At 40.7% G+C, this 17,269-nt stretch overlaps 1 protein-coding gene across 4 annotated transcripts in view; it reads left to right on the forward strand.

Annotated features, from left to right (window-relative positions):
• Positions 1-15,477, forward strand: part of PARVG (parvin gamma) — a 29,987-nt gene extending 14,510 nt beyond the window's left edge. For 2 of the 4 annotated variants that reach the window (XM_054016319.1, XM_054016321.1), the window contains 6 exons: positions 678-700; positions 2,650-2,711; positions 2,809-2,877; positions 4,577-4,678; positions 12,805-12,877; positions 14,636-15,477. In XM_054016319.1, coding sequence (XP_053872294.1) covers positions 678-700; positions 2,650-2,711; positions 2,809-2,877; positions 4,577-4,678; positions 12,805-12,877; positions 14,636-14,715 — 409 coding nt within the window. In that variant the 3' untranslated portion in view covers positions 14,716-15,477. The remainder of the gene's footprint in view (positions 1-677; positions 701-2,649; positions 2,712-2,808; positions 2,878-4,576; positions 4,679-12,804; positions 12,878-14,635) is intronic. The other 2 variants (XM_054016322.1, XM_054016320.1) reach the window with 2 other exon arrangements.
• The last annotated feature ends 1,792 nt before the right edge of the window (positions 15,478-17,269 follow it).

Consider the following 17,269-nt stretch of genomic DNA (forward strand, 5'->3'; position numbering starts at 1 on the left):
TAGAGGCATTTACTCATCTTGCAGAGCCGTTACTGGTTTTCATTGGTCTTTGCAAGACCTGATAAATGACATAATTAGTAAACCAAGCATGTTAGGTTTATATATCTGAGGTTAAAAGTTCAATTGTATAAAAACAAAACCAGTTTACATATTACTAATTTATAGCTATTGTATTAATACATTACCAGAGTTCAGCAATTTTTCCTTATTTTGGTGCTAAAGAAAGAACAATCTGATCTTGTTCAGTTTGTGAGATTCTCTAATTATTCCATGAGCTCAGCAATGGGACACAATGAAAATATGGAGGTTGGGCCATGAACTGGAAACAGTTTTTCCCTGCTACAGTTCCATCATCAACTATTATATTTTATATGTTAACACAACTTACCATTCTAGTATTATGAGCAGCTCGTTGGAAGATTGTGCTTATAAAATAAATGTGCATTAGTCTGTGTGCCAAATAAAATATTATATTTTTCCAAGAACACATAAATACAGTGCGCTATAAAACTGTCTGTTGGAAAGCTACCTCTGGCAAATAACTAGTGAGGTTCTGTACTCTATCTCCTACTTCATAGGAATCCTTATGGCACAGATATGCTTTGCTTTGAAATTGGATTAGTGCTGTATGTTTTTGCTAATTCTCTTTTTGTTGTTGTTTGTTGTTGAATCTTTAGAGAGACTTTAGAAGGCCAGTCAAGTAAGTACTCTGAAGGCCAAATTCAGTGTTTCTTTACTGCATACTGTTTTCAAAAGTTGTATGTATCCAATTCTGATCTCACTGACATCATGATAAATCAGGGCTAACCCCATGACAGTCAGTGGAGTTACAATGGTATAATACTGGGAGGAGATCAGAACTGGGCCTCTCATGGTTCCAATTGATCACCCCACAGGAGAACCTAAAGGCATACTGGCAATGAGAAATAAAATTGAGGGAGGCAAAATGATGGAGGGGTGACGTGAGATGAATCCCATTTACTTCAGTTGAACTATTCATGTGTGTAACAGCTGCAGAATTGGGCTTCTGACTTGCTGGCAGTTGCATTCAGGTCTGTTTTCTTTAGTTTGCAAAATAATGTTTTGAAACTTCATTATCACTTGATAACAGACCTTAACAACCAGGTTAATCCAAAGCAGAATGCACCATCAGAACTACTGAGGGAAGTAAAACATTTCATTGTGAAATTCACCTGGGTGAAGAGGGCAAGCAAAAGGCTTATATACCACTACGCTCCATTTTGAGGACTTACAAGGCCTGTTTGAGCCTTGCTATCTGCAAAGGGGCAAATTTCACCCTCAATGAATAAATGGGGCTGCTTTAATTCTCTTCTGTGCAATTCATATGATCAGTTACAGCTAGTGCAGAGACAAAGTATTTAATTGAACATGTATTTTCATTATTTTTTATCAGCTATTCTATTAAGTGGTCTTCATTTATAAACTGAGACAATGCAGAAAACATGCAGATTAATCTGTCAAAGGAAGAAACCTTAATTCACTCTTCAGTCTTTATCTATTTTTAAAAAATATATCTTGCTTAAAGAAAGGAAGAAAAACAGAAATCTTAGCTCCAGAAAAAGGCTCTTTAGTTTGTGACAATGCTGTAGGATTTACACACATTCCTGCTATTGATTTGTTATTCTTTGTTTCCTAACAATACTGAACCAACAATTGAATAGGGAGAATGAGACCCAGTGGCATGTTCTCAACACTGGAGCCTTTTTATGTAGTATAGCTGCTAATTTGGATGAGTAGTCTCTCTTCTAAACAAAGCTCAATTCACATCCCACACCATAGAAGCCAAAGTCTCTTCTTAATTACGCTGGCATAATGCCCTTGATTTTAATCGAGTTGGAGAACTTTGTTCATCTCAGGCAAAAGCAATTTTGTTCATGGATTACTGTGAGGAGATGTACACAATTCTCATTAGAGCAGGTCAGAAAATAAGGGTGGGAATTCACAAAAATTTCATTTCCATTTTTCACTGAAAATGTCCAAATTTCTTTCCAATTTCCAGCCCTAATTCTAATGTGTAATGCTACTCAAAATTACTGTGTGAGGTTCTATGGTATGTGTTATGCAGGACGTCAGACTCTAATGGTCCCTTCTGACCTTCAAATCTATGGATTTAGAATTATGAGCAAATATTTCTATCACTGAATGTATGGCCATTCTCCACCCTCAGTTTTTGTGCAAAACTCCCACTGATATCAATGGGAATTTCAGGTACTGAAGAATGGTAATATATGACCCTTATTTTCTACTGATTTTATTGCAGATGTTCAGGGATAAGGTGCGCAAATGAAAAGAGATGAACTATAGGACCCATGGAACTTCAGCTTGCCTAGGGCCCATGCTAATGGCAGCACAAACTAAGAGAACCCATGCCTGTGAAAATTAGGGAAGCTGATAAAAACAAACTATTTTGTCTGACACAGGTGTTAAAGTCAGGGGAAGCACAGCTCCCTCTTCTCTCTTATATTAAGTGGGGAAGAGAATATTGGGGAGCAGTACTGTCCCACAACTCGACTTCTCCTGGGCTTATACAGGGAGGGATCCCCCCTCCCAGTTCAATTTATTTTAACCACCGGTCTAGTAGTTTCTCCAGATAATCCTAATTAACATTTATTGAATATTTTGCCATAGAAGCTGATGCCTTTGATGAATTATTCACACATGCACCGGACAAACTGGATGATGTGAAAAAGGTAACTTTTAAATGTTAAACAGACATTGACATTTGCATTATAAGATGTTATTAATGAATTCTCTAAAAATTCCATTTTCCCCCCTCCCATTCTTTAGGTGCTTTTGCAATTTGTCAACAAGCATGTTGGAAAATTAGGATTAAATGTGAATGATGCTGACTCTCAGGTAGCACTCTTTGAGCTGTATGTTAAAATGTCTGTTGGTTATGTTAATGTCTGTCACCTCCAAAATCCCTATATTTCTCTTTTAAACTTGGCAAATATACACATTCGTTCATAGCCTGAGTTCAGGCACATCAAGTGTCAATTTTGGAGGATTTTTAATGCCAATATGATAAGTAATTGAAAATAAGGGGTTAGTATGGAACACCATCCCAAGGTTGTCGTCATGTAGGTCCTGATTTTCAGAGGCTCTTGAACCCCTACAGCAGTGGTTCTCAAAGCTGGTCCGCCGCTTGCTCAGGGAAAGCCCCTGGCGGGCAGGGCCGGTTTGTTTACCTGCCACGTCCGCAGGTTCGGCTGATCGCGGCACCCACTGGCAATGGTTCGCTGCTCCAGGCCAATGGGGGCTGCCGGAAGGGCTGCCATCACATCCCTTGGCCCGTGCCGCTTCCCACAGCCCCCATTGGCCTGGAGCGGCAAACTGCAGCCAGTGGGAGACGCGACCGGCTGAACCTGCGGATGTGGTAGGTAAACAAACCAGCCCAGCCCGCCATGGGCTTTCCCTGAACAAGCGGCGGACCGGCTTTGAGAACCACTGCCCTACAGCTTCCATTGACTTAAGTTGGAAATGTGGTTGCTCAGCATCTTTAAAAAATAGGCCTAAATTGTCAAAGTGACTAGTGATTTTTGAGTGCCTAACTTAAGACATGATCGAGAGGCCTGGTTTTCACAAAGTGCTGATCTCCAGCCCTCTGAAAATCAGCCCCGTTTAAAGTGTCTAAAGGTGGGCACCCAAATTACTAGACCCTTCTGAAAATCTAGGCCACAATTTATAGATAAGGCTAAGACTTTTTCATGGGTATTTTTAGTAAAAGTCACAGACAGGTCCCGGGCAATAAAGAAAAATTCACGGAAGCTGTGACCTGTCTGTGACTCTTACTAAAAATATCCATGATAAAATGGGAAGGAGCTGGGCAACTGCGGAGTGGCTGGGAGTTCTGGGGACCCCACCACCCGGGAGGGAAAGTGCCCGGCCAGCATTTTCCCGGACATGTTCGGCTTTTTCGCAATTCCCCCCGGATGGGGGTTTGATTGCCGAAAAGCCGGACATGTCCGGGAAAAACTGGACGTATGGTAACCCTAGGCAGATTGGGATGGGGAAGTTCCTTGTGCTCTTTTCCTTCTTGGCATGCATATGAAAGGGTGGGGAAAATCTAGACTACAACTGGCACTTCACTGCAACCATTAAAACCTTTGACGCAATAATAATTCCAGTAGCTTGCATTGTATGGCTGGGGACTGGAGTATTAATTACTGAGAATGGAGCTTTTGAAGGGATTGCTATCATGAATCCTAGATGGAATTTCCTTTTATGTAGTGATACATATTTATTTTTGTTTGAAATCTGTTCAAACATGGGACATTTCAAAAAGCTCATTTGTATTGCTATCCTTCACACAGTGGTACGTTCCTACTACAGTAATAGGAATTTATGAGCGTTAGATAGATAGAAATGACATTCTGTGTATAAATTGGGGTTAAGGAAATAAGTCACTAGATTGTATAATTTATACTGTATATTCTCAATTCTTCTTTCCATAGAACAACATTTATCTCTTTGAGTAAAACTCTTTGAATCTTTTTTTCCCTGGCTGTGGTAAAAGCCAATTTAATAAATAATACTCAGGTGATTCTTCTTATAGTTTGCAGATGGAGTTATCTTGCTTTTGTTAATTGGACAACTTGGAGGGTATTTCCTGAATTTAAGGGAGTTCTTCCTGAACCCAAATTGTGCTACGGAAATGGTAGGTGGTTATTTATTTACTTAAGCCCTGGTCCTGCGAATACCTTCCATGTACTTTCTGCACATGATTAGCTCCATTGTTAGTAGTCTCTGCGATTTCAATGTGTAAAGTTAATCGCCTGAACAAGCATTTGCAGGATAGCAGCTTTAGACAACACACAAGAGTGCTCTAAGCATGTTATAATCTAATTTAAAAAAAAAAGTCCCTGCCCCAAAGTCTGTACTGAAATCTACCATGATCCTACAAAATGAAAGCGATCATTATTTGCATTTGTTAACCAGACAAATGCAGTGAATTCCAAGTGCTTTAAATAAACATCTCTGTATTGCATGGGTTGGAATGCGAATGCAATATTAGACCAACAGCTTCTTCCATTTAGCCACACAGGTGACACAGCAAGGGTAGGGGCCACAAAGATTCCCTCACATTGTCCCACAAATGTACCTCAACCCTAACTTGATGGTACCATCTCTAAGGCCCCGTGTAGGCAAGGTCACTTTTCTAAAAGTTTCCTCCTATTGCTAGCATCAATTCACTTGACCCTCTGTTAGCAAAGCTGAGAGCCCTCATGCACACAGCCTGTCCAATACTGACCCTGTTTTAAAACTGTGCTAATTAGATTTGGGGAAAAAATAAATTTGAATTGAATCAAAATGAAAGTGTTCCAACTTCAGTTGCCCTCTCCCTTTTCTTTCTCCACTATTTTTTTTTGCTCTGATTCCATTAAATTGGAAACAAAACATTTTATTTTCAAATCACTCTAGAAGAAAAAAAGTCAGTAAAACCCATGAAGAAGTTTGAACAAAACAAACATGTTTTTGGTTTGTTCAAAAAGTTTTGTAGAAAAGAATTCCTATTCTTTTGACCAGCCCTATTAGTTAATGACGTCTAAACGACTTTCTTGTGAGGAACATATATACCTCCATTTTTCAGAAGTAAATTGCAGAGTAAGACAGTGCCAAAGTTGGTATTAGAATTCAGAACTATTGACTCCCAGTCCTAGCCTCTAACCATTGGACACTGCCCTCAGAGAGGAATCCATTGGGGGTGTGAAGCACTTTGCTGTGATTGTATCTCAAGATCTTTAATTTTAGCAAAGTTAACCCCAGGTACTACTTTCAGTCAAAGCATTGTTTACTTAGTTTTTTTTCCTGTCTTATATCCTGAGTGATATAAAAATCTAACTACTGTAGCTCAGAGACTTTATTTCATTTTAAAACACTTCCCCTAAATCCCTTGTGTACCCTAACTCCCCTTCATTTTAGACATTAATTGGTACAGTAGAACATGACAATGTAATCTTCACTGCAGAACTCCTCTGAGATTTAAAACATGACATTCCTGTTATAAAAGTGGTGACAACCAGCCATACCGTCAGGATCATTATTGTGTATCGTCTTTCACTCAAGTTGAAAGCTGATAGTTCAAAGCCAGTAGATACAGTCTGTGTATCTTGGGCAGAGGGAATTGGAGTGGATGCTAGTGAGGGGGAAAAACACTGAAAAATAAAGGAAAATCGATATTGGGATATATCTAGAATGTACGTAAACTCAAAAGAAACCAAATGTGGTGGTGGCAGAACCCTGCTCAACATAGGATGGAACCTTTACCTTTAGAGATCTCCTCAGCAGGGCATCAGTGGATGGAGTTATCACTTACCTCCTGCTCATCCTGTGGCATCAGTGGGTGGTGCACTCTCTGATCTCTTGCTTCACTGCCCTCCCTTTGATGTCAGAGGATGGTACTATTCCTTCCCCCCCTTTCCTTTATTATAGGTGGAACTGGAAGGGCCACCTATAGTTAAGGTTGCCTTGATACTTCCCATAAATACCATTATAAGACCTTGTTCTCAGTTGATCATAACTTTGCCAAACTTCAACTATTTGGGCTATACTTTTCCAGGCAAGGTACCCGCCTCAGGCTGAATTTTTCCCCCCAGCTAAAACAGTTCACCTATTTCTGAGAACGAGGTTAGGGGGAACTTTGTTGTTTTACTAAAAACCTTTTCACAACCCATTTGTTGAGAAGTTCTAGCTCCTCCATTCTTTGAAGCAGGAGGTGATTTTTGTGAGGATTTTTGCCATCCCTGTGAAAAACTGCCCACATTTGGCCAAGTTATAAGCCTTTCAGTTGGCACATGGTCAATAGAGAGTTGTTTGAGTTTGGCATCTAAATTCCCTGAAGATTGTCTGCACTGAGCATGCTCCATCCTCTCGCTCCTCCTCTGTGTGACAGGACTGCACATGTACTATCCCCTCAAAGCAACCAAGCATGCTCCAAGCCCTGAGCTGCAAGGCTGCACAAGACTTTCCCTTCAATTGCTTCTCCAGTAGTTGGGGACATTATGGGCTTGGGCACTGGAAGTGAGAGCAGGGAAACTATCTTGTTCTCTCAATGTTCTCAGTTTCTGGGCCTAGGTAGTGTGGAGGAAAAGGAGGAAGAAGCCACAGTGGGAATTAGGGTGACCAGATAGTAAATGTGAAAAAAAAATTCAGGAGGTGTGGGATATATATATGTGTATATAAGCCAAAGCCCCTAATATTGGGACGTCTGGTCCCTCTAGTGGGAATGCAGAGGGATGAAGAAGGGGAGGGATTCAGGGACCAGAGGATGAGCAGGAGCAGAGGAGGAGGGGAAAAGGGAGCAGGAATTGGGATGAGGGGCGGTTCGTAGATTCCAAGGCCAGAAAGGACCATTTTGATCATCTAGTCTGACCTCCTGTATAACACAGGCCATAGAACTTCCCCAAAATAATTCCTAGAGTATATCTTTTAGAACAATGGTTTTCAATCTGTGGTCCATGGATCCCTGGGATTCTGCAGACTAGGTCTAAGATTTCCAAAGGGGTCTGCACCTCCATTCAACATTTTTTAGGGGTCTGGAAATAAAGAAGGTTGAAAACCATGGTTTTAGAAAAAATATCCAATCTTGATTTAAAAATTGTCAACGATGGAGAATCCACCATGACCCTTGGTAAATTGTTCTAATGGTTAATTTCCCTCATTGTTAAACATTTATGTCTTATTTCTGAATTTGTCTAGTTTCAACTTCCAGCCATCAAATTGGGTTTAGATTTAGAATTCCATTATTAAATATTTGTTCCTCATGTAGGTACTTATAGACTGTAATCAAGTCTCCTTTAACCTTCTCTTTGTTGAGCTAAATAGAGCGAGTTCTTTGAGTCTATCACTACGAGACAGATTTTCTAATCCTTTAGTCATTCAACCCTCTCCAATTTATCAACATCCTTCTTAAATTGTTTGCACCAGAATTGGACACAGTATTCCAGCAATGTTCACACCAGTGCCAAATACAGAGGTAAATAATCTCTCTGCTCAACTTGAGATTCCTCTGTTTATGCATCCTAGGATCACATTAGCTCTTTTGGACACGGTGTCACACTGGGAGCTTATATTCAGCTGATTATCCATCATGGCCCTCAAATCTTTTTCAGAGTCACGCTTCCCAGGATAGAGTCCCACATCATGTAAGCATGGCCTGCATTCTTTCCTCATAGATGTATACATTTACATTTAGCAGTATTAAACACATATTGTTTCCTTGTGACCAGTTTACCAAGCGATCCAGTTTGCTCTGAATGAGTGACCAGTCCTGTTCAATATTTACCACTCCCCCATTTTTGTGTCATCTGCAAACTTTATCAATGATGATTTTATGTTTTCTTCCAGGTTATTGATAAAAATGTTAAATAGCATAGGGCCAAGAACCGATCCATGCAAGCCCACTGGAAACACATCCATCAATGACGATTCCTCATTTACAGTTGCATTTTGAGACCTATTGATTAGCCAGTTTTTAATCCATTTAATGTGTGCCATGTTAATTTTATATCATTCTAGTTTTTTAATCAAAATGTCATGCAATACCAAGTCAAATGCCTTACAGAAGTCTAAGTATACTATGTCAACATCATTACCTTTAACAACCCAACTTGTAACCTCAGCTAAAAAAAGATATTAAGTGAGTTTGATTTAATCTATTTTCCATAAACCCATGTTGATTTGCATTACTTTTACTTTACCCTCCTTTAATTCTTTATTAATTGAGTCCTATATCAGCTGCTCCATTATATTGACTGAGATCCATGTCAGGCTGACAGGCCTATAACTACTGGGGTCATTCTGTTTACCCTTTTTAAAAATTGGCACAACATTCGCTTTCTTCCAGTTTTTTGAAAACTTCCCCAGTGCTCCAAGACTTATTGAAAATCAACATTAATGGTCCAGCGAGCTACTCAGCCAGCTCTTTTAAAATCCTTGGATGGAAGTTATTTGGACCTGCTGATTTAAATTGTCTAACTTTAGTAGCTTCTGTTTAACATCCTCCAGAGAAATTAGTGGAATGGAAAGAGTGTTATCTTCACCATATGAAGAGACTATATCATCTGTTTTTGTGGCCTGCAGCATGCAGGGGGTCAGACCAGATGATCATAATTGGTCCCTTCTGACCTTAAAGTCTATGAGTCTATGAGTTTTCCCCCCAAATACAGACTAGAAATATTTATTGACCACTTCTGCCTTTTCTGCATTGTTATTGATAATTCTACCAGTTCCATCTAGCAATGGACCAATACTATTGTCAGGATTCTTTTGTTTCTAATATATTTTAAAAAACCCTTCTAATTGTCCTTAACTCTGCTGGCCATATTTTTTCCTGTGTCCCTTTGCTTCTGTTATCATTTTTCTACAATTCCCAACTTCTGATTTATATTCATTACTATCAGATTCCCCATTATTCCATTTGTTTTTATTTACACACACACACTCTCTCTCTCTCTCTCTCCCCCTCCGCCCCCTGCCCCTTCTAAACCAAGCCATTGTTTTAACCAGCACAGGCTTGTCCCTTGATTGTGGCTTCTGGGGAATCTAGTAAGATTTTCTTAAATGATTCACAATTATCATTCACATTTTTCTGATTAAATTCTTCCTTCTAGATGATTGTTTTCAGCTTTGTGAAATTGGCCCCATTAAAGAACCAGCTGTATATGATTGCTTGTACCTAAACTACCACTAATTTTTAGTTCTGTGATCAGTTCCTCTTTATCTGTTAGGAGAAGGTCTAATAAAGAATTTTCTTATGTAGGATGCAACACTTTGTTGTTTTTTTTTTTTTTAAGGAAATTGTCATTTATAATGTTTAGAAATTCCAGGGATGTTTTAGTACTGGCAGCATGAGATCTCCAGCATATGTCATGCAGATTGAAGTCCCTCATGATCATGCAGCTTATTTTCCTACACGTTATAGAGAAGTGCAAAGGAGGTGGTTATCCTGTTCCTAACACTGATTTGGTGGTCTATAGCAGACACCAACTGTTATTCCATCTGTGTGTTTTATCGGTTAGGACATTACTCCATAAGCATCGAAGATAATTTTCTTCTAAGTTATCAGTGATTCGGAAACAGGTAATGCCACTGTTGACAAACAGTGCCACTCTTCCCTACTTGATCCTTCCTAAATAGGTTATAACCATTGATTTTAACATTCCAGATGTGAGAATCATCTCACCATGTTTCAGTAATGCTAACTAGATCAAATTTGTGCTCATAAATGAACAATTCCAATTCCTCTTCTTTATTACTCAGGCTCCTAACATTAGTGTATAGGCAATTCAATAATTTCTTCTCTTTGTGTTCTTGATGAATTTTGTTTTCAACATCTCAAATTTGTGCTGAGTGCTCATATCTTTCCTCTTTTTACCCTATTAGTTTAGCTCCCTCCTGATTACTGTAGCCAGCCTGTCCCTGAAGTGATTGGTTCCCCTACTACTGAGTTGGAGGACATGCAAACTATATAATCCCCACTCCTCATAGAAAGTGGATCAATATTCCACAAAACCAAAACCCTATAGCACTTACCTAGCCAGCAATTCACCTCCAGAATCTTCTGCCGTTTGTCTTCTTTCACTCATGGGACAGGAACGATCTCAGAGATCACTTGGACATTCTTCTTCTTCTTCTTTCTTCAGAACTCCCAAGTTCCCCAAAGTCATCTACTATCTGCAAAATATCCCACAAAGCAGTGTCATTAGTTCCAATAGGCATCATCACCAATAGTCAACTTCAGAAGCCGATCCAGTCTTAGAGTGGTGTCTCATTTCTTGGCTTTAGGAAATCATCACACTGTCCTGTTGTCTGCCTGTCCCTTGTAGAATGTTCTTTTGATTCTTCTGAGTATGAATCTCCAACAAGAATAATCTATCTACCTTGGACAGTTGGAGACCTCTTTGCAAGGAAGTTTGACCATGACCTTCTGCCTCTGGTGGTTACAAACTGCCAGGCTTCCTCTCTGACTTCCTCTCTTTTTGATTCCTTGGTGGCCAGCTCCCTTTCTTCCTTGAACCTGGGGTGTTTCCTGGATTGGGCTGTTTAGGACCTCCTCAGCTTCTCTGATTCTTAGTAGTATCTCTACTTGCCCCTCCAATCCAAGAATCTTTTCTTCCAGCACAGCCACCAGCTTGCATTTCATGCACATGAACTCCCTTCTGTGTTCAGGCAGGAAAGAGGACATATCAGATGATAGAGAGGAAGAGATGGGGACCAAAGACAAGCCAGTGGCATAGGGTAGAAGAGTCTATAACCACTAGCGTAAATTTTTATCCAAGACTTCTCATATTTCCAACTTCCTATCAGGCTGGAAATGCTGAACAGTATTCCAGTGGTTCTGGTTCCATCTAGAAGTGCAGAAAGATTAATGTACTCCCTTTATCCAAGCCAGTTTGCCTATGAGTAGTAAATGTCAGTACTGTGTCTTAAGATTTATATAAAAGATCAGCATTCTACCTTTATGTGGAAGTCTCATGAACTTGTTGTGGGGAACATCTGACCCTCCTCACTTGGTGACTTTATTAAGCAATCATTTTATTTATTAATCCCAGGGTAAACAGTTTGTAGCGCTATATAATCCTTGCATTTTCCTTGTCTGCCATGGGTTTGAAGAAGAATCTAAACCTAGTTTCAAACTCTTAGTCATTGTTATCTGTAAATCACAAAACCAGGTGGAACATAAAGGTATCACTTTAGTTCAGAATAAAATATAGCTCCTGCTCAGCTTATGCATGGTAGGACGTAAGTGTGTGACATGGGGAGATAAAAAAGCACAGCATGCCTGCACTGTACACAGTAACTCCAGTAGCAAGTAGAATGGCTAAGGAAGCAATTTTTTGTTGTTGTTGTTCTTACTTCATTAAAGGAACAGTCTTGTGACAGAACCTAAATAGACAACTTGCCTTTAGTATGTTAAAATCAAGAGGGGAATGGGATCTGGATTTTAACTGGAAATAAATAAAAATCAACAGCTTTGTTGTCATTTTGTAAAGTCGCTTATGAATGAATTCATGCATTTGCAATGCTGTTTTTCTGATGGGAAGAAGCAGTCAGCCAAGAAAGGAAGTACAAAAGAATTGAAAAATACTTGATCCTTAATATCTTAAGTGTGATATCCATGATGATATCATCAATAATATTTAGTATGCATGTAGACCTTTGTATGTTAAACCATTACCCTAATGTTCACATTTACAGCAGCTCAGAAAAATTCAAACCTTTAGGATTTTAAATGAAAAATAGAATACTTTCTGCAAATTTCATTTTATGTTAAAAATTTCCCTACGTTTTATCAAACTTTTAATTTTGGGGGCTTTCATTAATGCAAGATTTTCAGAAAAATTTGAAATGAATTGATCTTTTGCGTCCCTTCTCATATAATTTTTAAAGGAAATTGGGTTTCTATTTTTCTGATTTGGTAATTGATAGAAGTGATCATAAGCTTTCCACTAGAACTAACGACAGTATGAAAAAAATGTTGGTGCAGCAATGCTAACTCCCATTTCAACTACCAAAGGAATAAAGCATGCACCAGGGCCGTAGCAACAAAGAACGTGGCCCCCTCCGAACGGTGGCCCCCTCCGAACATATGTCTGGGCGGGGCCCCTTACAATGCAGAAACTGGAATGCGGTATTTATTTTGCCACTTTTAGGGGCCCCCTTCCTTGCGGGGGGCCCCCTCCGGTTGGAGGGTACGGAGGGCGCTCGCTACGCCTCTGGCATGCACTATCTATATTTGGCCAGAGTTCACTTTCTGTTTCATTAATCTCTTCTGATCAACAGCTTCACAATGTTAACCTTGCAGTGGCTTTGCTGACAGATGGAGGTCTTCTAGATTTTCCTGTCAATGCTGAAGGTGAGTCATAACATAGTAATTGTTCTGGAAGAGAATGATTCTTGCTCTGGTTCATGAAAAGCTAGGATAATCAGCTAGAGAATCTCCTCCAACATGACAACCGCATATTTCATAACATTTCCTTTGCTACACATCTCCTGTATATATCTCATATTTTAACAATCTGGTCTCCACTAAAGAAAAAGAAGTTCTGTTGTTACAATACCCACTGTTTGGTAAGTTAACACCATTTAAACCAAGAATTAAATGATGTAAGATACATCAGTAGTTGCTGAAATTACCACATAGGAGTAAGTGTGTTGACCTCGTTGCCAAAATCAGGATGTGAATGGATTAGTAGATTTTTAGAGACAGAAGGGACCATTATGATCATCTAGTCCAAGCTCCTAAACCACATAAACCACATTCAATTTCACCCAATCATTCCTGAATCAAGTCCAATAACGTTTGGTTGAACTAGAGCATATATTTTAGAGAGACCTCAAGTCTTTATTTAAAGATGTTAAGTGATGGGCATTTTACCATGTTCCCCAGAAAGCTGTTCCAGTGTTAAAAATGGCATCTTTTCCCAGCTGGGTAGTCCACTCATGAACAAGATTGGGGTACATGTATATATCAGCATATGGAGAGGTCATCTATCTGTACCTACATTGCTGGGTAGAGCCAATCAAAAAATGGAAGGTGTGGGAATTATTAAAATTTTTGGTTATTTTTTTCATTAACATTTTGTTTTGGATGTTTTTTTCCAACCAGCTCTACTCATGGGTAGCTGTCATTAATGTCAATGCGAGTGATTTGTGAGCATGCAGAGAAAAATTGGAGCCTTCATGCCCTATATATGGAACTTGGATTTCAGTGAACCGTTCTAGTTAAACTGGGAAAACCAAATCTGTGAAAGCCTCTGGGTGTCCCTTTTCTGTGAGCGGGTTAAAAGCATTGGACATCCATTTCTCTAAATGTGGAGGATTGCCTCAAATAATGTCTACAGTTGATTAATGTGGGAAATATAAACTCCAACATCTGTGTATCATTTATGTACAGCTACGTAGGAGAGATCCTCAGCTGATGAGTGTTGGTGTTTAATGGAACTACACTGTTTACACCAGCTGAAGATCTGGCCTACTGGTTCTACTGCAGGTCTATGTTCCGTACAAAGCCATACATTTACATTACTTTAAGAGGATCAGCAAGCCCGTCTCTCATCGTAGCAGTAGTAGTTTGCATACACATTGATGTATTAACTAGCAAAACCCTTTTTCAAACATGAGCTGAGGTTGCTTAGCAGTACCTCATGTACTTTCAGAATATGGCAGTTAGCAGCTGAAAACTGCAACCTTCAAAAAGCAGGAAATACACGCCCCAGAACAAAATGCAAACACTACAAAGCCAAGAAATGAAGAGTTAAGGCAATGTCTGCTACTAGTCACATTATAATAGAATCACAAAAAATACAGTTATCGAGTCTTATTAAATTATCTGCTCTGCTGTCTGCCAGTGAAGAATTGTTTCTTATTGTATATTACTGATCCTTATTCCAATGTGGTAAAGTAGTAAAGGACCCTTTTTCTTCTCCTAACTCATTTAAGAAATCAAGAAAATCTGATAGCTTTACATTTCCTGTTTTGGTTCTTGCTTTAGTTAGATTGTAATTTGGAGAAATTGAAAGATTATCTTCAATGCTTTGACATTTGCAGTCTCTCTATCTCAAGGATTTCTAATGTTTCCCAGCAGGCTTCTTTCTTTCTTGTGTATCCACAGATATCGTGAACAAAGATATGAAGACTACATTGCAGGTTTTGTACTGCTTGTATTCGAAATACAAGACCAAAGAAACATGAAGAGTGAAACCAAGAACTAGATTTTCTTGCTAGCGTACTCTGAGTTTAATTTTCAGTCCCTAGCTGTATGTTTGCCACTTTGCACATGCACACACCCTATATGACACTTGTTGCATTAATATGCTTTGAAAAGTGTGTATGCATGCAAAGTTTCATAGTTATATAACTTGCGCTATCTATAATATAAGTGTGTGCACGTATTCAGGGACCAGTGTTTTCTGCTGTTCCCTGGCTGTGAATTTTGCCACAGAAAGAGAATCCACCCCTTGCTTCATCTAATGCCCCCCAAAGCTGTAAAGACTAGTCAATGTGCTTACCCTAGCCCCTGGCTTCAACCCCTTGCCCTTTTATTATCAGAGAGGGAGCTGGAAGTCATTTTTAGAACTTTGCACCTGTACTTGCACTGAGGTGGCTGCAGCATCATGATGGAGTTGGAGTCCATGGATAGATTCCACGAGGGCTTGAAGCCCATAGTCTAATAACTCCTGTACTACATTTTCAGGCAGGATGATGAGGATAATAATTTTTAAAAGTGGCTAGTGATATGAAACTTGGCAAGACGTGAAATGTTTGAAAAAATCTGCTTGCTTGCTTGCCTCTTAAAATACATTTACATTGAAGGGATTGAGAACCCTATACAGGCCATCCACTGTACAGTATTGTGGATTTCCCCCGGTCCTCGGCACCTCCTACAAAACCATGAAAGAGCCCCCTTATTTGCCCTTTAATCTAGCACAAGATTGTGGCCTACTGCACCCCTCTTCTCCCTGCAACTCTTGTGCACCTACACATGGCCATCCTGAATACTAGTCTCTGCACTACCTAAGTGCAAGGGGAGAGGCTAACATGACTCCACCTTCCCCCTTACAAGGGTGCATGGGAGGGTGGGTTGGGGTGTGGCTTATTCTATCCTTGTAACACTCAGGGTATATCTACACTACGGGATTAATCCGAATTTACAGAATTCGATTTTTGGCAACAGATTGTATAAAGTCGAATGTATGCGGCCACACTAAGCACATTAATTCGGCGGTGTGCGTCCACTTACTGGGGCTAGCGTCGATTTCCGGAGCGTTGCACTGTGGGTAGCTATCCCATAGTTCCTGCTGTCTCCTCCGCCCACTGGAATTCTGGGTTGAGATCCCAAAGCCTGATGGGGCCAAAAACATTGTCACGGGTGGTTCTGGGTATATCCTCCCCCTCCCTCTGGGAAAGCCACAGCAGACAACCGTTTTGCGCCTTTTTCCTGGGTGAACAGTGCAGACACCATATCGCGGCAAGCATGGAGCCTGCTCAGCTCAAGACAGCAGTCATGAACATTGTAAACACCTCGCGCATTATCGTGCAGTTTATGCTGAACCAGAACCTGAAAAACCAGGTGACAAGGAGTAGGCTACGGCAGCGCGGCGGCGAGAGTGATGAGGACATGGACATGGAATTCTATCAAACCGCGGGCCCTGGCGCTTTGGAGATCATGCTCTTAATGGGACAGGTTATAGCTGTGGAACACCGATTCTGGGCCCGGGAAACAACCACAGACTGGTGGGACCGCATAGTGTTGCAGGTGTGGGATGATTCCCAGTGGCTGCGAAACTTTCGCATGCGTAAGGGCACTTTCATGGAACTTTGTGACTTGCTTTCCCCTGCTCTGAAGCGCCAGAATACCAAGATGAGAGCAGCCCTCACAGTTGACAAGCGAGTGGCGATAGCCCTGTGGAAGCTTGCAACGCCAGACAGCTACCGGTCAGTCGGGAATCAATTTGGAGTGGGCAAATCTACTGTGGGGGCTGCTGTGATGCAAGTAGCCAAAGCAATCACTCAGGTGCTGCTACGAAAGGTAGTGACTCTGGGAAATGTGCAGGTCATAGTGGATGGCTTTGCTGCAATGGGATTCCCTAACTGTGGTGGGGCAATAGATGGAACCCATATCCCTATCTTGGCACCGGAGCACCAGGATACCCAGTACATAAACCGCAAGGGGTACTTTTCAATGGTGCTGCAAGCACTGGTGGATCACAAGGGACGTTACACCAACGTCAACGCGGGCTGGCTGGGAAGGGTTCATGATGCTCGCGTCTTCAGGAACACTACTCTGTTTAAACTACTGCAGCAAGGGACTTACTTCCCGGACCAGAAAATAACCGTTGAGGATGTTGAAATGCCTATAGTTATCCTTGGGGACCCAACCTACCCCTTAATGCCATGGCTCATGAAGCCATACACAGGCAGCCTGGACAGGAGTCAGGAGCTGTTCAACTACAGGCTGAGCAAGTGCAGAATGGTGGTAGAATGTGCATTTGGACATTTAAAAGGTCGCTGGCGCACGTTACTGACTCGCTCAGATCTCAGCCAAACCAATATCCCCATTGTTATTGCTGCTTGCTGTGTGCTCCACAATCTCTGTGAGAGTAAGGGGGAGATCTTTATGGCGGGGTGGGAGGCTGAGGCAAATCGCCTGGCTGCTGATTATGCGCAGCCAGACACCAGGGCGATTAGAAGATCACACCAGGAAGCGCTACGCATCAAAGAAGCTTTGAAAACCAGTTTCATGACT

The sequence above is a fragment of the Malaclemys terrapin genome, chromosome 1, assembly GCF_027887155.1.
Source record: "Malaclemys terrapin pileata isolate rMalTer1 chromosome 1, rMalTer1.hap1, whole genome shotgun sequence".
NCBI lineage: Eukaryota > Metazoa > Chordata > Testudines > Emydidae > Malaclemys > Malaclemys terrapin.